Source organism: Mobula hypostoma, chromosome 3 (genome assembly GCF_963921235.1).
Source record: "Mobula hypostoma chromosome 3, sMobHyp1.1, whole genome shotgun sequence".
NCBI lineage: Eukaryota > Metazoa > Chordata > Chondrichthyes > Myliobatiformes > Myliobatidae > Mobula > Mobula hypostoma.
Genome location: NC_086099.1, coordinates 5,820,575 through 5,848,501, shown reverse-complemented (window position 1 = coordinate 5,848,501; position 27,927 = coordinate 5,820,575). Strand labels below are relative to the sequence as shown.

Here is a 27,927-nt window from a genome sequence, read left to right as displayed (position 1 = left end):
TACCTGGCTTACCCGTATATATATGGGCATCCGTTAGTCTCATGAGACCATAGATCTGCGCCTTGGAAGGTTTCCAGGGTGCAGGCCCGGGCAAGGTTGTATGGAAGACCAGCAGTTGTCCATGCTGCAAGTCTCCCCTCTCCACGCCACCAATGTTGTCCAAGGGAAGGGCATTAGGACCCATACAGCTTGGCACCAGTGTTGTCGCAGAGCAATGTGTGATTAAGTGCCTTGCTCAAGGACACAACATGCTGCCTCGGCTGGGGCTCGAAATAGCGACCTTCAAATCACTAGATGAACACCTTAACCACTTGGCCACACGCCAACACACTTACCCATAGCCCTCTATTTTTCTAAGCTCCATGTATCCATCCAGGAGTCTCTTAAGAGACCCTATTGTTTCCGCCACCGATGGCAGCCCATTCCATGCACTCACCACTCTCTCCGTAAAAAAATTACCCCTGACATCTCCTCTGTACCTACTTCCAAGCACCTTAAAACTATGCCCTTTCGTGCTAGCCATTTCAGCCCTGGGAAAAAGCCTCTGACTATCCACATGATCAGTGCCTCTCATTACCTTGTACACCTCTGTCAGGTCACCTCTCATTCTCCACAGCTCCAATGAGAAAAGGCCGAGTTCACTAAACCTATTCTCATAAGGCATGCTCCCCAATCCAGGCAACATCCTTGTAAATCTCCTCTGCACCCTTCCTATGGTTTCCACGTCCTTCCTGCAGTGAGGTGACCAGAACTGAGCACAGTACTCCAAGTGGGGTCTGACCAGGGTCCTATGTAGCTGCAGCATTACCCCTCGGCTCTTAAACTCAATCCCACATTGATGAAGACCAATGCTCTGTATACCGTCTTAACCACAGAGTCAACCTGCATAGCAGCTTTGAGTGTCCTATGGATTCAGATCCCAAGATCCCTCTGATCCTCCGCACTGCCAAGAGTCTTGCCATTTAATGCTATATTCTGGCATCATATTTGACCTACCAAAATGAACCACCTCACCCTTATCTGGGTTGAACTCCATCTGCCACTTCTCAGCCCAGTTTTGCATCCTATCAATGTCCCGCTGTAACCTCTGACACCCCTCCACTTCCTCATCCAGGTCATTTATAAAAATCACAAAGAGCAGGGGTCCCAGAACAGATCCCTGAGGCACACCACTGGTCACCGGCCTCCATGCAGAATATGACCTGTCTACAGCCACTCTTTACCTTCTGTGGGCAAGCCAGTTCTGGATCCACAAAGCAATGTCCCCTTGGATCCCATGTCTCCTTACTTTCTCAATAAGCCTTGCATGGAGTACCTTATCAAATGCCTTGCTAAAATCCATATACACTACATCTACGGCTCTACCCTAAACAATGTGTTTAGTCACATCCTCAAAAAATTCAATCAGGCTCATAAGGTACGACCTGCCTTTGACGAAGCCATGCTGACAATTCCTAATCATATTATGCCTCTCCAAATGTTCATGAATCCTGCCTCTCAGGATCTTCTCCATCAACTTACCAACCACTGAAGTAAGACTCACTGGTCTATAATTTCCTGGGCTATCCCTACTCCCTTTCTTGAATAAGGGAACAACATCTGCAACCTTCCAATCCTCCAGAACCTCTCCTGTCCTCATTGATGATGCAATGATCATCACCAGAGGCTCAGCCATCTCCTCCCTGGCTTCCCACAGTAGCCTGGGGTACATCCCATCTGGTCCCGGTGACTTATCCAACTTGATGCTTTCCAAAAGCTCCAGCACATCCTCTTCCTTAATATCTACATGCTCAAGCAATCCAGTCCGCTGCAAGTCATCCCTACGATCGCCAAGATCCTTTTCTGTAGTGAATACTGAAGCAAATTATTCATTTAGTACCTCTGCCATCTCCTCTGGTTCCATACACACTTTTCTGCTGTCACGCTTGATTGGTCCTATTCTCTCACGTCTTATCCTCTTGCTCTTCAATACTTGTAGAATGCCTTGGGGTTTTCCTTAATCCTGTCCACCAAGGCCTTCTCAAGGCTCCTTCTGGCACTCCTAATTTCATTCCTAAGCTCCTTCCTGCTAGCCTTATAATCTTCTAGATCTCTATCATTACCTAGTCTTCTGAACCTTCCATAAACTCTTCTTTTTGACTAGATTTACAACAGCCTTTGTACACCACGGTTCCTGTACCCCACCATCCTTTCCCTATCTTATTGGAACGTATCTATGCAGAACCCCAGGCAAATATCCCCTGAACATTTGCCACATTTCTTCTGTACGTTTCCCTGAGAACATCTGTTTCCAATTAGTGCTTCCAAGTTCCTGCCTGATAGCCTCATATTTCCCCTTACTCCAATTACATGTTTCTCTAACTTGTCTGTTCCTATCCCTCTCCAGTGCTATGGTAAAGGAGATGGAATTATGATCACTTTCTCCAAAGTGCTCTCCCACTGAGAGACCTGACACCTGACCAGGTGCATTTCCCAATACCAAATCAAGTACAGTGTCTCCTCTTTTAGGCTTATCTACATATTGTGTCAAGAAACCTTCCTGAACACACCTAACAAACTCCACTCCATCTAAACCCCTTACTCTAGGGAGATGCCAATCGATATTTGGGAAATTAAAATCTTCCACCACAACAACCCTGTTATTATTTCTCCTTTCTAGAATCTGTCTCCCTATCTGCTCCTCGATGTCCCTGTTACTATTAGGTGGTCTATAAAAAACACCCAGTAGAGTTATTGTCCCCTTCCTATTCCTGACTTCCACCCATAGAGACTCCATAGACAACCCTCTTTTTCTGCAGCCATGATGCTATCTCTGATCAACAGTGCCACGCCCCCACCTCTTTTGCCCCCCTCCCTGTCCTTTCTGAAACATCTAAAACCTGGCACTTGAAGTAGCCATTCCTGCCCCTGCACCATCCAAGTCTCTGTAATGGCCACAGCATCGTAACTCCAAGTGCTGATCCACGCTCTAAGCTCATCCACTTTATTCATAATATTCCTCGCATTAAAATAGACACAGATCAAGCCATCGGTCTGAGTGCGTCCCTTCTCTGTCACCTGCCTATCCTTTCTTTCGCACTAATCTCCAAGCTTTCTCTATTTGTGAGCCAACATCCCTTTCTTCCGTCACTTCAGTTCGGTTCCCACCCCCCTTTGAAATTATCCCCCTCACCTTAAATGCATGCCTTCTGATGTTAGACATCTCAACCCTTGGAAAAGGATGTTGTCTGTCTACTCTCTCTATGCCTCCCATAATCTTACAAAACCTCTGTCAGCCTCTGCCACTTCAGAGAAAACAACCCAAGTTTATCCAACCTCTCGCTCGTTATCTCATTCAACCCTCTTTTCAATAAGAAACCAGTAAATGGAGAGCGGAGGGTAACCCATTTGAGATATTAGTCCACGGTGAAATCAACATTTCAAATTAATATTGGATCAGATGGTTTGAAGAACATGAAAGTGGATAAGTTCCCATGGTCTGATGGAATCTTCCCAATGTTATTGAGAGGCAACAATGGAGATTGCTGGGATAGTGATAGAGATCTCAGTATTCTCTTTAGCTGGAGGCGAGGCCCTAAAGGTCTGAAGGAAAGCTGTTCCTTTCTGGTACAGCCAACACAATTAAAAATGGATCTTGCTTATTTTGGATTGTGGGACACGTTCAGTGCCTATAAAAAGTATTCATCCTTCCCGCGGAAATTTTCATGTTTTATTGTTTTACAACATTGAATCACAGTGGCTTTAAATTTGACTTCTTTAAACACTGATCAACAGAAAAAGACTCTTTCATGTCAAAGTGAAAACAAATCTCTACAAATTGGTCTAAATTTATTAAGTTGGGGTTAATTGGGTTTGTTGGTTTTTATTGGGGTGGGCATCACTCAAAGGACCTACTCTGCACTATATCACTAAATAAAATAAATTTATTATTAAGGTGTGTACTGTAAATATTAACATATACTACTTTTGAGCTTCATTTTCATATTCACAGTAAATAGAATATAATCAGTGAAAAACAACACACAGACAAAAATTGACAAACAGCCAAGGTGCAAAACTAGTATTGACTGTGATGATTTCTATGGAGAATTGATTGAAGGAGGAGGCACCAGATTTGCAGTGGCAGAGGAGAACAGAAATGAATTTGTTAGTTCACAGCCTGCCATTGTGTCAACTCCAGCCGCAGCTATTTAGTTTCTCTCTCTTTCTTAAAATAATGTAAAGATTGGCTTTATTTGTAACATGTTCCTCAAACACGTACAATGAAATGCATTGTTTGCGTTAACAACCAACACAGTGTGAGGATGTGCCGTGGGCAGCCAGCAGTGTCGCTGTTCTTCTGGCACCACAACTTACTAACCCTAACCTTGTACGTCTTCAGAATGTGGGAGGAAACTGGAGCACCCGGAGGAAACCCACACATTCACGGGGAGAACATACAAACACCTTACAGACAGTGGTGGGAATTGAACCTGAGGCACAAGAGGCTTAGGTTTTGGAGCTTGTTGATTAGAAGTCGGAGTTAGTCCTGTGAGTTGAGTTGGCAGGGGGTGGCAGAACATTCAAACAGGGTCTACGTGTGTGCTGGGTGGCAGCAGGGTGTTAAGGAATCTACATCCTGTCCTTGTGTCGACTCTGTATTGAGTCAAAGCTCAGTGCAGTTTCCTGGCTGGACTCATTTCATTCTAGAAAAGCGACTGTTATCTTTACCTCTTTAAAACTCAAAACTGCCATTGCCTAATCACTCCTTCTGCATTTACTTGACTCGATGTTATTGTGTCGTGTCTTGGTAGCATCCTCCCTTCGGTTTCCTCTTTGCTTTCTCCAGTCTCATTATTGCCCAAGCTGTTGTGGCAATGAGTCAGACAGGCCAAATCTGTACGGTTAAGCTGTTTGCCAACACTCACAGTCTAGGTCCACATTGGATGAATGCATATCTGGGCAAAGATTAGGGTGTAGATCTACTTCAAAGTTCAAACTAAATTTATTAAACTAATTAAACTAAAGTACATATATGTCACTGTATCCAACTCTACGATTAATTTTTTGCAGGCATTCTGAAGAAAAACATAATAGAATCAATGAAAGACCGCACCAATTTGGTGTGCAAAAGGCAGCAAAATGTGCAAATACAAAAAGAAAGAAGTAATAATAATAATAATAATAAAAATAAATAAATAAGCAATAAATATCGAAAACATGAGATGAAGAGCCCTTTAAAGTGAGTCCATAGGTTGTGGGAACAGTTCAGTGTTGGGGTGAGTGAAGTTATTCCCCTAGTTTGAGAGCCTGATCGTTGAGGGGTAATAACTGTTCCTGAACCTGGTGGTGTGACCCTCCATGAGAAGGCAGCTGGCAGGTGGTTGAAGATGAGGTAGAACATAGAACATAAATTATTACAGCTCAGTACAGGCCCTTCGGCCCACAAATATTTTAACCTACTCCAAAATCAATCTAGCTATCCCTCCTGCATCGTCCTCAATTTTTCTTTCGTTTATGTGCCTTCCAAGAGTTTCTTAAATGTCCCTAATATATCTGCCTCTGCTGCCACTCCTGACAGGTCCCGTCACACACCCACCGCCCCTGACAGGTCCCGTCACACACCCACCGCCCCTGACAGGTCCCGTCACACACCCACCGCTCCTGACAGGTCCCATCACACACCCACTGCCCCTGACAGGTCCCGTCACACACCCACCGCTCACTCTCTCAGTATAAAAAAACCTACCACTGACTTCTCTCTTCCCTATAATTTACTCCAATCACCTTAAAATTGTGTCCTCTCATATTAACCATTTCCACCCTGGGAAAAAGTCTCTGGCTGTCCACTCTATCAATACCTCTTGTCATCTTAGACTCCTTTATCAAGTCACCTCTCATGCTCCTTCACTCCAAAGAGAAAAGCCCTAGCGTCCAGAACGAGGGGTCACAGTTTGAGGATAAAGGGGAAGCCTTTTAGGACCAAGATGAGGAAAAACTACTTCACACAGAGAGTGGTGAATCTGTGGAATTCTCTGCCACAGGAAACAGTTGAGGCCAGTTCATTGGCTATATTTAAGAGGGCATTAGATATGGCCCTTTTGGCTAAAGGGATCAGGGGATATGGAGAGAAGGCAGGTATAGGGTTCTGAGTTGGATGATCAGCCATGATCGTAATAAATGGTGGTACAGGTTCGAAGGTCCGAATGGTCTACTCCTGCACCTATTTTCTATGTTTCTATGTCATAAGACATGCTCTATAATCCAGTCAGCATCCTAGTAAATCTCCTCTGCGCTCTCTGTAGAGCTTCCACATCCTTCCAGAAACTGAACATAGTATTCCAAGTGTGGTGCAACATTAGCTCACAGCTCCTGAACTAGATGCCCTCACAAATAAAGGCCAACACACCATACCCGATGAGTCCTGATGAAGAGTCTTGGCCTAAAACATCGACTATTTACTCTTTTCTATGGATGCTGTCTGATCTGCTGAGTTCCTCCAGCATTTTGTGTGTGCTGCTTTGGATTTCCAGCATCTGCAGACTTTCTCATGCTTGTAACACACCATACTTAAGTTTTATCACTTTTAGTTTTCCAAATTCACACCATTTCCCACTTTGTCTACTGTCTCACTTCTCAGAAAGACAGGTGCTCAGTTGGCACATTATTGTCAGGTCACTATATGTTCTCTGAGGAGAGGTTGCTCAAGTAAATTGAAGCAAGTTCTCATCTGTAACTCACTTGTGAAGGCAATAATCACTGTCGTGCCTGCCTACATCTCAACTGGTTATTCAACTAGGCTGTCATGCACTCCTCACTCCTCTTTAATGTGACAAAAAGTAGTGTAATGATTTTAATAAAATATAAGCTCAAGGTTTTCTGCAGGTGCTGGAAATCCAGAGCAACACACACAAAATGTTGGAGGAACTCAGCAGGTCAGGCAGCATTTATGGAGGAGAATAAACAGATGACGTTTCAGGCCGAGACCTTTCATCAGGACTGGAAAGGAACGGGGAAGAAGCCAGAAAAAGAAGGTGGGGGGAGGGGAAGGAGTACAAGCTGGCAGGTGACAGGTAAGCTCAGGTGAGGGGGAAGCTGGGTAGCTGGGGAAGAGGGGGATAAAGTGGAGTATGTTCATTTATTCACAGAGGTTTTAGAATACATTTAAAGTTAAGGTCATGAGTTTCACAATCAGGTTTAATATCACTGGCATATGTCATGGAATTTGTTGTTTTGCAGCAGCAGTAGATTGCAATACATAATAAAATCTGTAAATTGCAATAAGAAGTGTGTGTGTATATATACAGTGCCACTAAAAAGTAGTCACCCCTCTCCTTGGAAGTTTTCATGTTTTATTGTTTTACAACATTGAATTTGGCTTTTTTTGACACTGATCAACAGAAAAAGACTCTTTGTGTCTAAATGAAAACTGATCTCTACTAAGTGATCTAAATTAATTACAAATGTAAAACACAAAATAATTGATTACATAAGTATTCACCCCTTTTAATAGATAGGCATCCGATGGTCTTGTGAGACCATGGATCTGCGCCTGGAAAGTCTTCACTCTCCCGGGCGCAGGCCTGGGCAAGGTTGTATGGAAGACCAGCAGTTGCCCATGCTGCAATTCTCCCCTCTCCACAATACCAATGTTGTCCAAGGGAAGGGCATTAGGACCCATACAGCTTGGGACCAGTGTCGTTGCAGAGCAATGTGTGTTTAAGTGCCTTGCTCAAGGACACAACATGTGCCCTCGGCTGGGGCTCGAACTCACGACCTTCAGGTAGCTAGTCCAATGCCTTAACCACTTGGCCACGTGCCCACACCCCCTTTTAGTATGACACACCAAATCATCACTGCTACAGCCAACTGGTTTTAGGAGTCACATAATTAGTTAAATGGAAATCTGTTTTTGGAGACTTTTGTGCAGTCAAGGTGTTTCAATTGATTGCAGTAAAAATACAGCTCTATCTGGAAGGTCCAACTGCTGATAAGACAGTATCTTGGCAAAAGCCTACACCATGAAGACAAAACAACACTCCAAGCAACTCCATGAAAAGGTTATTGAAAAGCACAAATCAGGAGATAGATTCCCAAGTCACTGAATATCCCTGGGAGTACAATTAAGTCAATCATAAAGAAATGGAAACAATATGGCACAGTTGTAAATCTGCCTACAGCAGGCTGTTCTCAAAAACTGAGTGACCGTGCAAGAAGGGGACTAGTGAGGGAGGCCACCAAGAGACCTATGGCAACAATGGAGAAGTTACAAGCTTCAGTGCCTGAGAGAGGAGAGACTCCACATACAATTATTGCCCAGGTGCTTCACTAGTTACAGATTTATGGAAGAGTGGCAAAGAGAAAATCACTATTGAAAAAAATTCACATGAAATCTCAGCTAGAGTTGTGGGAGACTCTGAAGTCAGCTGGAAGAAGGTTCTATGGTCTGACGAAACCAAAATTGAGATTTTGACCACCAGATTAAGTGCTATGTTTGGCGTGAGCCAAACACAGCACATCATCAAGACACACTACTTACCTACTGTAAAGCATGGTGGTGGCTACATCATGCTGTGGGGATGTTTCACTGCAGCAGGCTCTGGAAGGCTTGTGAAGGTAGAGGGAAAAATTAATGCAGCAAAATACAGGGAAATTCTGGAGGAAAACCTGATTCAGTCTGCAAGACAACTGCAATTTGGGAGAAGATTTGTTTTCCAGCAAGACAATAATCCCAAGAATAAAGCCAAAGTGACACAGGAATGACTTAAAAACAACAAAGTTAATGTCCTGGAATGGCCATGTTAGAGTCCAGATCTCAATGCAATTGAGAATTTGTGGCTGGACTTGAAAAAAGCTGTTCACTCATGATCCCTATGCAATCTGACAGAACTTGAGCAGTTTTGTAGAGAAGAATGGGGAAAATTGCAGTGTCCAGATGTGCAAAGCTGATAGAGACCTATCGACACAGACTCAAGGCTGTAGTTGCTGCCAAAGGTGCGTCTGCTAAATACTGACTTAAAGGGAGGGAATACTTATGCAATCAATCATTTTGTGTTTTATATTTGTAATTAATTTAGATCACTTTGTAGAGATCTGTTTTCGCTTTAACACAAAAGAGTCTTTTTCTGTTGATCAGTGTTAAAAAAGCCAAATTAAATCCGCTATGATTCAATGTTGTAAAACAATAAAATATGAAAACTTCCAAGGGGGGGGGGTGAACACTTCTTATAGCCACATGTAATAAATTAATAAGTAGTGTAAAAAAGGAGGGAAAAATATACTGAAGTAGTGTTCATGGATTCTTTGGCTATTGAGAAATCTGATGGAGGGAAGAGGCTGTTCCTGAAACGTTGAGTGTGTGTCTTCAGGTTCCTGTACCTCCTCCCTGATGGTAGCAATGAGAAAAGTGCACGTCCAGGGTGATGGAAGTCTTTAATGATGGATGCCACCTTTAATAAGCAAATAATAATTTAATAACCAAAATTCAGTAAGTTAAGTATATGGAAATGCTCCAAATTGCAAGCTGTAGTTGCTTCACTGAAGTACTTTGAGATCTAAATGCAATTCAGAGGTGAATTTAAAAAAGCTTTGCGTATGAGCCCAGTAATTAAAAAGAATGTGCAAAACATACACAATGCTGAAGGAATTCAGCAGTTCAGACAGCACTTATGGAGGGGAATAAACAGTTGATGTTTCAGGCTGAGCACCTTTACAGAATTATTTCCATCAAAAGAAGCGCTTTGACTTGTAGAGTTCCTCCAACATTCTGTTGTCTGGTGCTCATGAGGATGAATTTCTTTAGCCGGAGAGCAGTGAATCTGTGAAATTCATTGCCACAGATGGCTGCTGTGGGTATATCTAAAGCTGAAGTTGATAAGTTGTTGATTAGTGAGAGTGACAAAGGTTATAAAGTGGAGGCAGGAGAATGGGGTTGAGATGGATAACAGATCAGCCATGTTGGAATGGCAGAACAGACCTAATTCTGTTCTTAAGATTTCCAGCATCTGCAGAATCTCTTGCATGTACTAAAAAGTATGTAATAATTTATGACTATCATTTTTGAATCATACTTATAATCTCTAATATAGTGCAGAATTTTTCTTTAATTAATAAAAATATATTTTTACTATTTCACCCAAACTGAGATGGTACTTTTTATTGTTGTGACATAAAGTATTTGTCCAGGTATTTGCATGTTTGAGAATTTATCTGAGTATGAAATTTAGGTGAAATGGTATGATCAATAAAACTACACAGCAAACATTTTTAGATAATTTGTTTTACAATGGTTCAATCGTTCTATTTAATATCAGAGAATGTATACAGTATATCACCTGTAATTCTTACTCCACATACATCCAAGAAACAGAAAAAACCCAAAATAGTGGATGACAAAGACATCAGAACCCCAAAACCCCAACTCCCCCTCACATGCACAAGCTGCAGCAGAGACATCAACTCTCCCCCTCTCTGTATCCCCACTTGCGTCTGCAAAAGTATTGGCCCCCTCCCCCCAACCATGCAAGCAATAACAAAGCCTTCAGAGAGATCACCAGCAGTAGAGCACAGCGCAGAGGCTTCCCGCAGGTCGGCGACGCTTCTTTAAAAGAAGAGCTTTGCGGTTCTTCAGACTCGTTCGGGTGGCCCGGTCAATAGGGGGAACAGAGCACAGCAAATTAAATAAAAGTACACAAGGGACAAGGGGCATGGCCACAGTTGGAAGTAGGCCAGTGGTGAGAGTAGGAGTATCAGTTCAAAAGAAGTGTTAGCTCTGGGTAAGTTTCTGTTAAGGTTCCTTTTATTTTTCTCTTACTGTGCCTAGTGTAGTAAATGACCATGGTGCCAGGTGTTGGAGTCCTGGGAAACCCAGAGTCTCCCAGGGAACTACATCTGTGTGAGGTGCATCCAGCGGCAGCTCCTTGGCGACTGTGTTAGGGAACTGGAGGAGCAGCTGGATGACCTTCGGCTTGTACAGGAGAGTGAGGGGATAATCGATCAGAGTTACAGGGAGGTAGTCATGCTGAAATTGTAGGAGACGTGTAGCTGGGTGACTGTCGGGAGAAGTGGAAATGTGAATAGGCATTTGGCACAGAGCACCCTTGTGGCCATTCTCCTCAAGAATAAGTATACTGTTTTGGGTACTATTGTGGGGGATGACCTCCCAGGGGAATGCCACAGACACCAGGATACTGGCACTGAGCATGAGTCCATGGTGCAGAAGATAAAAAGGGAGAAGAGGGGGCGGTAGTAATAGGGGACTCAGTAGTCAGAGGAGCAGACAGGATATTCTGTGGACGTGAACGCAACACCTGAATTGGTATGTTGCCTCCCAGGTGCCAGGGTCAGGAACGCCTTGGATCGAGTTCATGGTATTTCAGAAGGGGAGAGAGAGCAGCCAGATGTCTTGGAACAAATTGATACCAATGACATAGGAAGGAAAAGTAAAGAGGTCCTGAAGAGATCATTTAGAGAGCGAGGCAGAAAGCTGAAAAGCAGGACCTCCGGGTAGTAATTTCTGGATTGTTGCCTGTGCCACACACCAGTGAGGGTAGAAATAGGATGATTAGGTAGATAAATGCGTGGTTGAGAGGTTGGCGCAGGGGGCAGAGCTTCAGGTTCTTGGATCATCGGGATCTGTTCTGGGGTGGTATGACCTGTACAAAATTGACGGGATGCACCTGAACCCAAGGGGAACCAATATTCTTGTGGGTACATTTGTTAAAGCTGTTAGGGTGGTCTTAAACTAATTTGGCAGGGTAGTGGGAACTGGAGTGAAGGGAATCAGGATAGGACGGATGCTTAAAAGAGCAAAGATAGCATGTACCACACACAAAATGCTGGTGAACGCAGCAGGCCAGACAGCATCCATAGGAAGAAGCACAGTTGACGTTTCGGGCCAAGACCCTTCGTCAGGACTAACTGAAAGAAGAGATAGTAAGAGATTTGAAAGTGGGAGGGGGAGGGGGAGATCCGAATTGACAGGAGAAGACAGGAGGGGGAGGGATAGAGCTAATATCTGGAAAGTTGATTGGCAAAAGGGATACAAGGCTGGAGAAGGGAGAAGATCATGGCACAGGAGGCCGAGGGAAATTACAGTGGTATGAGAGAGGAGGTGGCCAAAGTAAATTGGAAGGAGCTGCTGGCAGAGATGACAGCAGAGCAGCAATAGCTTGAATTTCTGGAAAAAATGGGGAAGGTGCAGAATAGATGTATTCCAAAACCAAAGAAATACTCAAATGGCAAAGTAGTACAACAATGGCTGACAAGGGAAGTCAAAGCCAATGCAAAAGCAAAAGAGAGGGCATTCAATAAAGCAAAAATTAGTAGGAAAATAGAGGATTGGGAAGTATCATTAGAAGGGAAAAGATGAAATATGAAAGCAAGCTAGCAAACAATATCAAAGTGGATAGTAAAGGCTTTTTCAAGTATGAAAAAAATAAAGGAGAGATGAGAGTGGATATAGGACCACTAGAAAATGAGGCCGGAGAAATAATAACAACCAGATTTTGAAGGGTGTGAGAGAAGAGAAGTGAGTGCAGTTACTAATACAAGAGAGAAGGTGCTCAAAAAGCTGAAAGACCTAAGGGTGCATAAGTCACCTGCACCAGATGAACTGCACCCTAGGGTTCTGAATGAGGTAGTGGTAGAGATTGCAGAAGCATTAGTAATGATCTTTGAAAATCATTGAACTCTGGCATGGTGTCAGAGGACTGGAAAATTGTAAAAGTAAGAAAGGAGGAAGGCAGCAGAAAGGAAATTATAAACCAGTTACCCTGATCTCAGTGTTTGGGGAAATGTTGGTGTCATTTGTTAAGGATGAGGTTTTAGGATACTTGGTTACACAGGTCAAGATAGGACAAAGTCAGCATGGTTTCCTTAAGGAAAAACCTTATCTGATTAACTTGTTGGAATTCTTTGAGGAGATTACACATAGGATAGATAAAGAGCGGATTTTGTATATTTGGACTTACAAAAGGCCTTTGACAAGGAGCCACACATGAGGCTGTTTACTACGTTATGAGCCCATGGTATTACAGGAAAGTTACTAACACATTTAGAGCATTGGTTGATTGGTGGGAGGTAGCGAGTAGGAATAAAACGACCCTTTTCTGGTTGGCTGCCAATGACTAGTGATGTTCCACAGGGGTCAGTGTTGGGAACGCTTCTTTTTATGCTGAAGAGGATAACAAGAACGATTCCAGGAATGAAATGGTTATTAATACAAGGAATGTTGGATGGCTCTGGATCTTCTTACTGGAATTTAGAAGGATGAAGGAAGATCTCAATGAAACCTTTCAAATTTTGAAAGGCCTAGAAAGAGTAGATGTGGAAAGGATGTTTTCCATGGTGGTGAGTCTAAGACAAGAGGGCAGTTCCTCAGGACAGAGAAGGGAGGTGAATTTGTGGAATTTATTACCACAGACAGCTATGGAGGGCAGGTCATCAGGTGTATTTAAGGTAAAGATTGATAGGTTTTTGATTGGACACCACATGAAAAGTTAATGGGAAGAAAACCAGGGAGTGGGGTTGAGGAGAGGACGAAAGGATAGTCATAATTGAATGGCGGAGCAGACTCGATGGGCCAAGTTGCCTAATAGTGCTCCTATGTCTTATGGTCTTATATGGTGGATGTGGAAAGGATGTTTCCTATGGTGGGAATATCCAGAAATAGAGGGCACAATCTCAGAATTGAGGGGCGACCTTTAAGACAGAGGTAAGGAGGATTTTTTTTACAGCCAGAGTGTAGTGAATCTGTGGAATGCTCTGTCACAGACTGCGGTGGAGGCCATGTCCGTAGGTATATTTATGGTGGAAGTTGATCGTTTCCTGATTGGTCAGGGCATCAAACGATATGGCGAGAAGGTAGGTGTATGGGGTTGAATGGGATCCAGGATCAGCCATAATGGAATGGCAGAGCAGACTCAATGGGCTGAATGGGGTAATTCTGCTCCTATCTTTTATGGTCTTATGGTCTAAAACTGGTGATAGTACTCCAAGTGTGGCCTGACTAGTGATTGCTGTACTCTATAACATTTGAAGATATTTTTAAAACCCTGAGAAATCATTAGTTTGACCAAAATGTGCAAGAGCATATTAACTTTCTGCAGTCTTCTTATACTCATTTAAATTAAATATTGTGGAAGGACAGCATGAAGCAGGACTGTAATAATCTCAATAAATATAAATAGTCATCTTTTTGAAATGATAAACACCATACTTTTGGAACTTTAGCTTAGAATTTTAACTTCTGTTACATGTACAATACTTCTTCCCAGTTGTTCCTACCACCAAGGAGAAGGTGCACACTCAACGTTTTAGGAACAGTTTCTTTTCCTCTGCCACTAGATTTCTAAAAGGCCCATGAATACTATCTCACACACAATGCTGGAGGAACTCAGCAGGTCAAGCGGCATCTATGGAAAAAAATAGTCAACCTTTTGGGCCGAGACACTTGATTAGGACTGGAGAAAAGATGCTGATAAGTCTGAGTAAGAAGGTGGGGGGAGGGGAGGAAGAAACACAGGTGATAGGTGAAAAAAAGGGGGGGGGAACCTGTTGAGGTCCTCCAGCATTGCGGATGACACGAAGCTGGGTGGCAGTGTTAGCAGTGAGGAGGATGCTAAGAGGATGCAGGGTGACTTGGATAGGTTGGGTGAGTGGGCAAACTCATGGCAGATGCAATTTAATGTGGATAAATGTGAAGTTATCCACTTTGGTGGCAAAAATAGGAAAACAGATTATTATCTGAATGGTGGCCGATTAGGAAAAGGGGAGGTGCAACGAGACCTGGGTGTCATTATACACCAGTCATTGAAAGTGGGCATGCAGGTACAGCAGGCGGTGAAAAAGGCGAACGGTATGCTGGCATTTATAGCGAGAGGATTCGAGTACAGGAGCAGGGAGGTACTACTGCAGTTGTACAAGGCCTTGGTGAGACCACACCTGGAGTATTGTGTGCAGTTTTGGTCCCCTAATCTGAGGAAAGACATCTTTGCCATAGAGGGAGTACAAAGAAGGTTCACCAGATTGATTCCTGGGATGGCAGGTCTTTCATATGAAGAAAGACTGGATGAACTGGGCTTGTACTCGTTGGAATTTAGAAGATTGAGGGGGGATCTGATTGAAACGTATAAGATCCTAAAGGGATTGGACAGGCTAGATGCGGGAAGATTGTTCCCGATGTTGGGGAGGTCCAGAACGAGGGGTCACAGTTTGAGGATAGAGGGGAAGCCTTTTAGGACCGAGATTAGGAAAAACTTCTTCACACAGAGAGTGGTGAATCTGTGGAATTCTCTGCCACAGCAAACTGTTGAGGCCAGTTCATTAGCTATGTTTAAAAGGAAGTTAGATATGGCCCTTGTGGCTACAGGGGTCAGGGGGTATGGAGGGAAGGCTGGGTTCTGAGTTGGATGATCAACCATGATCATAATAAATGGCGGTGCAGGCTCGAAGGGCCGAATGGCCTACTCCTGCACCTATTTTCTATGTTTCTATGTTTCTATGTATTGTGTTTGTGCTACTTGGATTTTCAATATCTGCAGATTGTTTCGTTTGTTACTACCTCGCTATTTTGCTTTCTTTTTGTCCTACTTTTTTAATGTTTCTTACTGTAACTTTTTAATGTATTATGATGTACTGCTGCCATGAAACAACAAATTTCATGACATGTGTTAGTGACAATAAACCTGATAATGATTTTGATTTTTGTCAGTCAATGGGACTGAGTTTCTGTCCATGAGTTCCTTATGAGATGGAACTTACTCTTTGCACTTTCTCTTACACAGGCTCAGGATGTCAACGTGATAGAGGAAGTAATTCGAATGATGTTGGAGATCATAAATTCTTGTTTTTCCTCTTGTCTCCATCACAATCCCAACCTGGTTTATGCACTCTTGTACAAACGGGATCTCTTTGAACAGTTCCGCACGCACCCTTCCTTCCAGGATGTGATGCAGAATCTTGACTTGGTAAGGAGTCAATTTAATGAATAATCCATTTATTAAACCTTGCCTACATTTTAGCAGCAATAATTGAGTTTGTCTGTAGATGCCTAATGAAGAATTTTTTGTTGAAAAAATTTTGTTGACAAATTGACCACAATTAAACCCGTATAAAACAAAAACAAAAATAACATTATGTCATGTAAAGGAAACAGCTTCTGATAGATTGGTAACAGGCACAAAATGCTGGAGGAACTCAGCAGCTCAAGCAGCATCTATGAAAAGGACTAAACAGTTGATCTTTTGAGCTGAGAAGCTTCATCAGGATTGGAAAGGGTCTCGGCTCAAAACGTCGATTGCTTATTCTTTTCCATAGATGCTGCCCGATCTGCTGAGTTCCTCCAGCACTTTCTGACTGTTACTGTGGATTTCCAGCATCTGCGGGATCTCTTGTGTATACATTTTGATTGTGAGCCTTGAGCTACAAACGTCACGTGCAAGGCCACAAGTAGCATTGATTGGTTGTTACACTTTGAATTGAATTGAATTGACTTTATTACTTACATCCTTCATATACATGAGGAATAAAAATCTTTACGTTACGTCTCCATCTAAATGTGCAATTTTTATAGTAATTTATAATAAATTTGTTAACTGGAAGGTTGGAACTGAAATGAAAGAGGACTGGCAGTCACGAGTTTGATCAGTGGGTATGCTCAGATTTCAGGATTAATGGCCAGAAAAAATAGTAGGATAATAGTAATAATAATAAGAAGAAGAATTCTACATCCTTACCCAGCAACACTAAATGTTGACCAAAGAGAGGTTCTTTATCAAGTGTGTACTGCACAGCACCAATCCCAGGCAATGAAAGTTCAGAAGAGGATACTGGCAGATATGGACTGCTTTTTGTATCTCTCAAGAGTCAGTTTGCAATGCTAGCAAATATCGATCATGACCTTCAGTGTTTCAGCACAGCTCTTGAGCATTTAATCAAGAAAAGTTTTTTTTAATGATCCAGCCACTAGCTGGATAAGCTCCGCCATGCATGGTCAAACCCGACTGCAAAAGGAGGATGGTTGGGCATGAGGCTAGCAACACCATCCCGTAAAAACCCAGAGCTGCAGAGATGTCAGTAGAAGCTCCAATGACCTCATCTTGGGAGAGGAAGGATAAAGAAGAAGGTGGGTTGCACCTGGAGACAATGTGAAAGATTGGCCCAGGACAGAGGACTATGGTGAGCTGTCAGCACCCCATGCCCCAGTAGGGGTGATGAGCTTAACTAACTAATGAACAAGCAGGATAAGGAAATAAGCAGCAAAATCCTCCTACAGCCTGAAGGATCTGTTTATGATCAGTTATCTGCAGTGGGCTGGCACTGTCGTTCTCATGCCTAACACCATTGTCCCAGAACAGGCGTTCTTCCAATTCCATCATCCAGAAAAATTACCAGGTAGACCGGGGTTATCACCCTGTGGTATACGGACCCCTTGCTTAATGGTATTAGTCCATGGCATAAAAAAGGTTGGAAACCCTTGAAGTAAACACAGGAAACTTACGAAGGCTCTCCAGTATGTGTAACATCTTACTAAATCCCTGGTACGTGACCATTCAGAATGCAGAAGATGGCACTGAGAATCCCGTATCAGTTCAGTTGGAACAAGTATAATGCCGAAGGAACAGGATCTCCTCTGAATGTGCTCCCCCTCACCCCCACCTGCTCGACCTGCATCACTGCTTAGAATGGAAACTACACTGCAGCGGACAGGAAGGCTACAACGGAGAGTTAAAACTTCCCAAAGCATCACTGGCACCAGCCTACCCACTGCTGAGGACATAGATACAGAAAGGTGCCGGAAAATGGCCGGTAACGTCATGAAGGATCCCACCCACCCTGCTCATGAACAATTTATCCCACTCCCATCAGGGAGGAGGCTACGTAGTATCCACACCAGGACCACCAGACTCAAAACCAGTTACTTTTCCCAAGCAGTAAATTTGATCAACAGCTCCACCACTGCATTTTTATTTCCCATCAGTCACCTTATGTACAGCCCAGTATCACTTATGGACATACAATCAATCCGCGTAGAGTATAGAAGCTATTTGATATATTTATAATTATTGTGTATTTTTTAAATTATTATTGTGTTTTCTATCTTTTGTGGGGGTTTTTTGTGCTGAATTGGACCCAGAGTAACAATTATTTCATTCTCTTTACACTTGTGTACTGGAAATGACATTAAACATTCTTGAATCTGGTAGTGTAGACTGCATGTTCACACTAGCCTCATTGGCCACCACAAATCACACACGACAAGAGTGGGGATAAGTCATCCACGACCCAAGGAACTGTGCAAAGATGAAAAGGCCTTCTTTGTTTGAGGAGATTTGGTCTGTCATCAAAGACTCTAACAAATTTCTACAGATGTTCTGTAGAGAGCATTCTAACTGGTTGCAGACCTTCTGGTATGGCGGCGCCAATGCACAGGATCGGAAAACACTGCAGAGGGTTATAAACTCACCCATTTCCATCATGGGCACTGTCCTCCTCACCATCTAGGACGTACCCTCTTCTCATTATTACTATCAGTGAGGAGGTACAGGAGCCTGAAGACACACACCCAACATTTTAGGAGCAGCTGTTTCCCCTCTACCATCAGATTTCCGAACAGTCCATGAACCCATGTACACTACCTCACTGTTTTGCTCTCACTTTGCTCTACTTATTTTTTATATATTCCTATTGTAAATTATAGTATCGCTGTACCGCTGCTGAAAAATTACAAATTTCCTGAGCTATGTCAGTGATAATAAACCTGATCAACACCCACAAAATGCTGGAGGAACTCAACAGGCCAGGCAGCATCTAGGAAAAGAGTACAGCTGATGTTTTGGGCCGAGACCCTTCTGAGTTTCTTCAGCATTTTGTGTGTGTTGCTTGGATTTCCAGCATCAGCAGATTTTCTCTTGTTTGTGATAATAAACCTGATTCTTGTTCTTCTTCATGCTAGTGCATTTGAGGTCAGGGTGATCCAAGTTCTGACTGTTGTTCATTTTTTACCCTGTAGGTAATCAGCTTTTTTAGCCTTCGCCTGGAGCAAGCCGGAACGGATCTATCCGTGGAACGCGTTCTGGAAGTCATCAAGCAAGGTGCTGTGGCATTGCCGAAAGATAAACTGAAGGTGAGTCTTATGCACTTGTCAAGATTGGTCATTGCTAAAAGGCCTGTCCTGGCCTGTTTTGGATGAATCGCACCTCTGTATCAGAAGTAGTGGATCACAGCCCTGCTCCAGAGACTCAATGTGTAGAATTGTAAGCTGACACATTAATGCAGGAAGGTGAATTTATTCAGGTGAAGATTATTGGCAAGGGCAGGGCACTCACTGGATGTTGTGTACATCATGTAAGCTGTTATCAGACTCCTGAATGGACCTCTCGTAAGCTAAGCAATGAACACTTGATCTTCCTCTTGTAGGCCCGTGTACTTTACTTATCAACATATACTGTATTTTGTGGGGGTCCAAGTGGTTAAGGCATTGGACTAGCGACCTGAAGGTCGTGAGTTTGAGCCCCAGCCGAGGCAATGTGTGTCCTTGAGCAAGGCACATTGCTCTGTGACGACACTGGTGCCAAGCTGTATGGGTCCTAATGCCCTTCCCTTGGACAACATTGGTGTCGTGGAGAGGGGAGACTTGCAGCATGGGCAACTGCTGGTCTTCCATACAACCTCGCCCAGGCCCGCGCCCTGGAGAGTGAAGACTTTCCAGGCGGAGATCTATGGTCTCGCAAGACTAACGGATGCCTTTATTATTTATACTGTATTTTACTTCTAGTTGTAACACTATACATGATTCTGGTTAATTGGGACACTCCGGACCAGTACATTTTGGCTCAATTAAGCGGCTGCCCCAATTAGCCAAAATTTCATGTAAATAGTTAAAAGGTATAAAAAAGATGATCTACATTTAACCTATTAAAAATTATGCATATAAATAAACTACAGAACAAATTATAACACCACCGATACCACTACAGTACTATAAAATTGTATTGGTTCCCTATAGTTATTAGCAAAGGAATTCATTGCCATGTTGTTATGATTGACCGTAACTCAATGCAGACACCTAGTGCAGATAATGGATTGTCTTCATTGCTGCTTTTTGAGTCGGCATCCATTGGTCCAAATGGATAACTTAACACAAGCACACACAACTGAACCTACATTTAAAAACTGTCTGCTCTGGTAATGGCAATACAAATGCAACAGCACTAACACTTTTAGAAACTGTTTGGCAACAGTCTTCTATCCCAATTAAGCAGCACAATGTCCCGTAGTGGGTGGTGGGTGGACATGCATATCTACCAAAGGAAGTGTAAGGCACTCTGTCCCTCTGTTAGCCTTCAGGTCACCCTTGGGCAAGGTGTAGCACCTGCCTCGCCCCCTGATCAGGATAACATGAAGCCGTGGGAGCAGGTGGTGGATGGTCATGTGAGCAGCTGGTGCCTATCACATGTCCTGGTAATGCGACCGCTGACGCTTGGCAGACAGTCTCTGAAAGTATTGACAATGGCTGGGCTCACCCGTCTTGTAAAGACATTGCCCAGAAGAAGGCCATGGCAAACTACTTCTGTAGAAAAAATGCCAAAAACAGTCATGGTCGTGGAAATACCATGATCGCCCACATCGTACAACATGACATATAATAATAATGATGATGATGATAATGAGCATCCCAAATAAACAAAGTGAATATTGACTATTTCACCGATGAGTTTTTATTTTTTTAAGAGTTATCCCAAGTACCCAGATGCCCTGATTAACCAATCCCGAGTAACCAATAGCCCAAATATTAGATTTTCTTTACAGAAGCCTCAATCCATTGTTACACTCAGAGGATGTTACAGTCCCAGGAATACTCAATGTTGGTCACTGCCAGGACAACTTGATCTGATTATAAGAGCATAAGAGACAGAAGCAGAATGAGGCCATTCGACCCATTGAGCCTGCTCCGTCATTCCATCATGGCTGATTTATTATCCCTCTCAACCCCCATTCTCGTGTCTTCTTCCCATAACCTTTGATGCTCTGACTAATCAAGAACCTATCAACTTGCACCTTAAATATACCCAGTGACTTGGCCTCCACAGCTGTCTGTGGCAAGGAATTCCACTGATTCACCATCCTCTGGTTAATTTCCCCCTCAGTGTCTGAAAAGGAATATTGATGGGAAATGGTGTGGAAATAACAACAGGCATGTGAGTATGAATGGTTCCCAGCTGGCTTTCCAGAGAGCTATAAACTGATCTGGAGCTAGTCATTAATGCATTTCCTTTCTGGAAAAAAATGGATTTTTAAATATATATTCAGTAGCCACCTTATTAGCTACACTTGTACACCTGCTCATTAATGCAAATTTCTAATCAGCCACTCAGTGCACAAAAGCATGCAGACATGTGCAGGAGGTTCACTTCAAACATCAGAATGGGGAAGAAATACAGATGGTCTTTTGCAAACTTCAGATGTGCAGCAATGTTTTGTTTTTGGAGAGCACTGGTTATATTCATGATGTCTTTCTTTAAACACCATTCTTGTTCACTGTTTTTTTATAATAGACCCATAAACAGAGAACTTTAGCATATTCTCAAGATTTCTGCAGGTCTTTTGCTGTTGCCATTGGGTTATTTTTCACCTCTTTCAGCATTGCATGTTGTGTTCTTACTGTGATCTTTGCAGGATGCCCACTCCTATAGAAAGTAGCAACAGTACTGAATTTCCTCCATTGGTAGACAGTTTGTCTTACTGTTGATTGATCAACATCCAGGTCTTTAGTAGCCTTATCCAGCTTCATGCATCTCTACAATTCTTCTTCTAAGGTCTTCTGAAAGTTGTTTTGATCAAGGCATGGTGCACATAAACAGATCTTTCTTCAGAAGAGCAGGCTCTGTCAGTAACTTGGTGTGCCTTCTTTATAGGGCAGGGCACCTCCACATCCCACACCTCCAATCTCATCTCATTGATTGGAACACCTGACTCCAAATAGCTTCTGTAGAAGGCATTGCCCCAGAAGTTCACTTACTTTTTTGCACCTGGACTGTGATTGTTTAGACTGTACTCACTGTACACCCATGATTGTGTAGCCGAGTTTCCATCAAACTCAATATATAAGTTTGCTGATGACACCACAATTGTAGGCCGTATCTTGGGTAATGATGAGTTTGAGTACAGAGAGGAAATTAAGAACCTGGTGGCATGGTGCGAAGACAATAACCTATCCCTCAACGTCAGCAAGACGAAGGAATTGGTTGTTGACTTCAGAAGGAGTAGCGGACCACATGACCCCATTTACATCGGTGGTGCGCAAGTGGAACAGATCAAAAGCTTTAAGTTCCTTGGGGTCAATATCACAAATGACTTGACTTGGTCCAACCAAGCAGATTCCACTGCCAAGAAGGCCCACCAGCGCCTTCCTGAGAAAGCTAAAGAAATTTGGCCTGTCCCCTAAAACCCTCACTAATTTTTATAGATGCACTGTAGAAAGCATTCTTCTAGGGTGCAACACAACCTGGTATGGAAGTTGTCCTATCCAAGACCTGAAGAAGCTGCAGAAGATCATGAACATAGCCCAGCACATCACGCAAACCAATCTTCCATCCTTGGACTCACTTTACACCGCACGCTGTTGGAGCAGTGCTGCCAGGATAATCAAGGACACGACCCACCCAGCCAACACACTTTTTGTCCCTCTTCCCTCCGGGAGAAGGCTCAGGAGCTTGAAGACTCTTATGGCCAGATTTGGGAACAGCTTCTTTCCAACTGTGATAAGACTGCTGAACGGATCCTGACCTGGATCTAGGCCGTACCCTCCAAATATCCGGACCTGCCTCTCGGTTTTTTTGCACTACCTTACTTTCCCTTTTCTATTTTCTATTTATGATTTATAATTTAAATTTTTACTATTTATTACCGATTTGTACTCCAGGGAGCACGAAGCGCAGGATCAAATATCGCTGAGATGATTGTTCGCTCTAGTATCAATTGTTTGGTGACAATAGAGTAGTGGTGGATAACTGTTTGTCAGATTGGAAGCCGGTGTCTAGTGGTGTGCCTCGGGGATCTGTACTGGGTCCAGTGTTGTTTGTCATATATTTAATGATCTGGATGATGGGCTGGTAAATTGGATTAGTAAGTATGCAGATGATACTAAGATAGGTGGAGTTGTGGATAATGAAGTAGGTTTTCAAAGCTTGCAGAGAGATTTAGGCCAGTTAGAAAAGTGGGCTGAAAGATGGCAGATGGAGTTTAATGCTGATAAATGTGAGGTGCTACATTTTGGTAGGACTAATCAATATAGGACATACAAGGTAAATGGTAGAGCATTGAAGAATGCAGTAGAACAGCGGGATCTAGGAATAATGGTGCATAGTTCCCTGAAGATGGAATCTCATGTGGATAGGGTGGTGGAGAAAGTTTTTGGTATGCTGGCCTTTATAAATCAGAGCATTGAGTATAGGAGTTGGTATGTAATGTTGAAATTGTACAAGGCATTGGTGAGGCCAAATTTGGAGTATTGTGTACAGTTCTGGTCACCGAATTATAGGAAAGATTCAACAAAATTGAGAGAGTACAGAGAAGATTTACTCGAATGTTTCCTGGGTTTCATCTCCTAAGTTACAGAGGAAGGTTGAACAAGTTGGGTCTTTATTCTTTGGAGCGTAGAAGGTTGAGGGGGGACTTGATAGAGGCATTTAAAATTATGAGGGGGATAGATAGAGTTGATGTGGATAGGCTTTTTCCATTGAGAGTGGGGGAGACTCAAACAAGAGGACATGAGTTGAGAGTTAAAGGGCAAAAGTTTAGGGGTAACATGAGGGGGAACTTTTTTACTCAGAGAGTGGTGGCTGTGTGGAACGAGCTTCCAGCAGAAGTGGTTGAGGCAGGTTCGATGTTGTCATTTAAAGTTAAATTGGATAGCTATATGGACAGCAAAGTAATAGAGGGTTATGGGCTGAGTGCAGGTCGGTGGGACTAGGTGAGAGTAAGAGTTCGGCATGGACTAGAAGGGCCGAGATGGCCTGTTTCCATGCTGTAATTGTTATATGGTTATATGGTTATAATAAAGTAAAGTAAATGGTGTAGTCAGTATTGCCAAGAAGAAGTACGATTGTTTGTGTGTTATTAGTTTAGGTAGATTGTGTTTGTCTATTATTATGACTTAGGTTAAGATCAGACCATATTTTATGAGTAATTTATGCAGAAAACCAGGTAATTCAAAGGGTTCACAAATGTTTTCTTGCAACTTAAAAAAAAGTGCATAAAGAGAGGGAAAAATAGTGAGGTAGTGTTCATGGGTTCATTGTCCATTTAGAAATCTGACAGTGGAGGGGAAGAAGCTGCTCCTGAAATGTTGAGTTGGTGTCTTCAGGCTCCTCCCTTTTGGGAGTGATGAGAAGAGGATGTGTCCTGGGTGATGGGGTCCTGAATGATGGCCTTTTTGGGGCATCGCCTTTTGAAGGTGTCTGGGATGCCGGGGAGGCTTGTTCCCATGATGGAGCTGGCTACAACTTTCTGCAGCTTTTTCTGATCCTGCTCAGTGGCCCCTCACACCACGTGGTGATGCAACTATAGAGTCAGGCTACCAAGAGCTATTGGCAGTGCTTTCCTTTAATGTGATAAGAAGGAGACTGCCTGGCTCCTGGCTGAAGTGACTCAACCAGCAGCCTTATTCTCAAGCTTCCTGCTGACTTTTATCTGACCAGTAGTTTATCACAAAATGGAATGGGCTGGAATTTCTGACATAGTTTTATTGTTGTGTCTTTACATTCCAGTATACTCAGCATCTCTTCATGAAGTTTATAGAAGAATGACAATTTAGATCGATGGTGGTATAGTGCAACAGCTCATGATGCCTCTGGGCCTGTGCTCACTAGAGTTTAGAAGAATGATGGGGGATTTCATTGAAACCTATCAAATATTGAAAGGCGTAGAAGGACTGTATATGGAGAGGAGGTTTCCTATAGTGGGAGGGGGAGTCCAGAGAGCACAGCCTCAGAATCGAAGAACATCCCTTTAGAAAAGAGATGAGGAGGGTTTTCCCCAGTCAGAGGGTGGTGAATCTGTGGAATTCTTTGCCACAAACGGCTGTGGAAACCAAGTCATTGGGTATATTTAAAGTGGAGGTTGATAGGCTCTTGATTAGTTAGGTCATCAAAGGTTACAGGGAGAAGACAGGAAAATGGGGATTCAGAGGAATAATAAATTAGCCATGATGGAATGACGGAGCAGGCTCGATGGACCGAATGGCTTGATTGTGTTCTTTTGTCTTAGGGTCTTACATATTTTTGGTGCTCATAGTAATATAGTGAGAAGATATCTTTCTCTCCCTGCTATTTACTGAACTAATTATGCTGGGATTCCAGACAGCCTGGCCACTGGGAATCAAAGAATGACGCTTATTGGAAGGCTGCAGTCAGGCTTGTCGCAACCATTTGAAATAAAAGAGCTCATCTAATTATCCAATTCAAAGTTCAAAGTAAATTTATTATTGAAGTCCATACTGTATATGTCACCATATACAACCCTGAAATTAATTTCCTTGCGGGCATACTCAGTAATCCAATAACCATAGTAGAATCAATGAAAGATCATACCAAAAGAGCAGACAACCAGTGTTCAAAGGAAAACAAACTTGGCAAATACTAAAAGAAAGAAAAAAAAAGCAATAAATATCAAGGACATGAAATGAAGTGTTCTTGAAAGTTAGTCCATGGGTCGTGGGAACAGTTCAGTGATGGGGCAAGTGAAGTTGTCCCCTCTGGTTTAGAAAGTTGATGGTTGAGGGGTAATAACTGTTCCTTAACTTGGTGGTGTGAGTCCTGAGGCTTCTGTACTTTCTTTCTGATGGCAGCAGTGAGAAGAATGCATGACCTGGGTGGTGGGCATCCCTGATGATGGATGCTGCTTTCCTGTGATAACACTCCATGTAGTTGTGCTCAGTGGTTGGGAGGGCTTTAGAGAGATGTGACATAGGATTGGAAGATGTTGAGTGCTTGTGGGTTGAGTTAAGAAACTGCAAGGTAAAAGGACTTGGATGGCAGTTATATACAGGCTTCCAAACAGTAGCTGGGATGTGGACTATAGATTACTCAGGAAATAGAAAAGGTGTGTTAAAAGGGCAACGTTATGATAGTCATGGGAGATTTCAACATTAGATTATAAGGACACGCAGTCCTCTTTTAGATTAGAACATGCAGGTAGATTGGGAAAATCAAGTTGGTAATGAATCTCGAGAGAGTGAGTTAGTTTAGTGCCTATGAGATGGCTTTTTAGAGCAGTTTGACATTGAGCCTACTAGGGGATTGGTTATACTGGATTGGGTGTTATGTAATGAACCAGAGGTGATGAGGAGCTTAAGGTAAAAGAACCCTTAGGAGCCAGTGATCACAATATGATTGATTTCAACTTGAAATTTGATAGGGAGGAAATAAAGTCTGATGTAGCAGTATCTCAGTGGAGGAAAGGAAATTACAGTGGCATGAGAGAAGAGTTGGCTAAAGTAAATTGAAAGGAGATGCTGTCAAGGGTGCAGTAAAGCAGCAATTGTTTGGGTTTCTAGGAAAAATGAGAAAAGGTGCAGGATAGATGTATTCCAAAAACAAAGAAGTACACAAATGCCAATATAGTACAACTGTGGCTGACAAGGGAAGTCAAAGCAAATGTAAAAGCAAAGAGAGGACATACAACAAAGCAAAAAACAGCAGGAAGATTGGGAAGCTTTTAAAAACCCACAGAAAGCAACTAAAAGAATCATTAGGAGGGAAAAGATGAAATATGAAAGCGAGCTAGCAAACAATATCAAGGTGGGTAGAAAAAGGTTTTTGGAGTATATAAAAAAAAGAATGATGAGAGTGGATCTAGGATAACTAGAAAATGAGGCCGTAGAAATAATAACAGAGGTCAAGGAGATGCCAGTTGAACTAAATGAGTATTTTGCATCAGTCTTCACTGTGGAAGACACTAGCAGTGTACCAGGTGTTGAAGGGTGTGAGGGGAGAGAAGTGGGTGCAATCACTATTTACAAGGGAGAACGTGCTCCAAAAGCTGAAAGACCTAAAGGTACATAAGTCACCCAGACCAGATGAACTGCAACCTAGGGTTTTGAAAAAGGTAGCAGTTGAGGGTCTGGAGGCATTAATAATGATTTTTCAAGAATTATTGGACTCTGGCATAGTTCTGGAGGACTGGGAAATTGCAAATGTCACCTCAATCTTTAAGAAAGGAGGGAGGCAGCAGAAAGGAAATAGTAGACCAGTTAGCGTGGCCTCAGTGTTTGGGAAGATGCTAGAGCCAGTTATTCAGAATGAGGTTCTGGAGTAATTGGTGCCCCAGAACAAGATAGGACAAAGTCAGCATGGTTTCTTTAAGGGAAAATGTTGCCTGACAAACTAATTGGAAACAATTGAGGAGATTACAAGTAGGATAGATAAAGGGGATGCAGTGGATGTTGTATATTTGGATTTTCAGAAGGCCTTTGACAAGGAGCCACACATGAGGCTGCTTACCAAGTTAAGTGCCCATTGTATTACAGGAACGTTACTGGCATGGTTAGAGCACTGGCTGATGGGCAGGAGGCCATGAATTTGAATTAAATTATCTTTTCCTGGTTGGCTGCCAGTGACTAGTGGTGTTCTTCAGGGGTTAGTGTTGGGACCTTTTCTTTTTATGCTGTATATCAATGATTTAGATAATGGAATAGATAACTTTGTTGCCAAGTTTGCAGATGATATGAAGATTGGTGGAGGGGCAGGTAGTGTTGAGGAAACAGGTAGGCTGCAGAAGGACTTGGACAGATTAGGAGAATGGGCAAGAAAGTGGCAAATGAAATAGAAATTTGGAAAATGCATGGTCATGCACTTTGGTAGTAGAAATAAACGTGCAGACTATTTTCTTAATGGGAAGAAAATCCAAAAGTCTGAGGTGCAAAGGGACTTGGGAGTCCTTGTGCAG

General features: G+C 42.8%; 1 protein-coding gene across 5 annotated transcripts in view; it reads left to right on the top strand.

Annotated features, from left to right (window-relative positions):
- Window positions 1-27,927, top strand: part of dym (dymeclin) — a 405,267-nt gene that overhangs the window by 325,968 nt on the left and 51,372 nt on the right. For all 5 annotated transcript variants that reach the window (XM_063042598.1, XM_063042602.1, XM_063042600.1 and 2 more), the window contains 2 exons: window positions 15,765-15,947; window positions 18,992-19,105. In XM_063042598.1, the coding sequence (XP_062898668.1) occupies window positions 15,765-15,947; window positions 18,992-19,105 (297 nt within the window). The remainder of the gene's footprint in view (window positions 1-15,764; window positions 15,948-18,991; window positions 19,106-27,927) is intronic.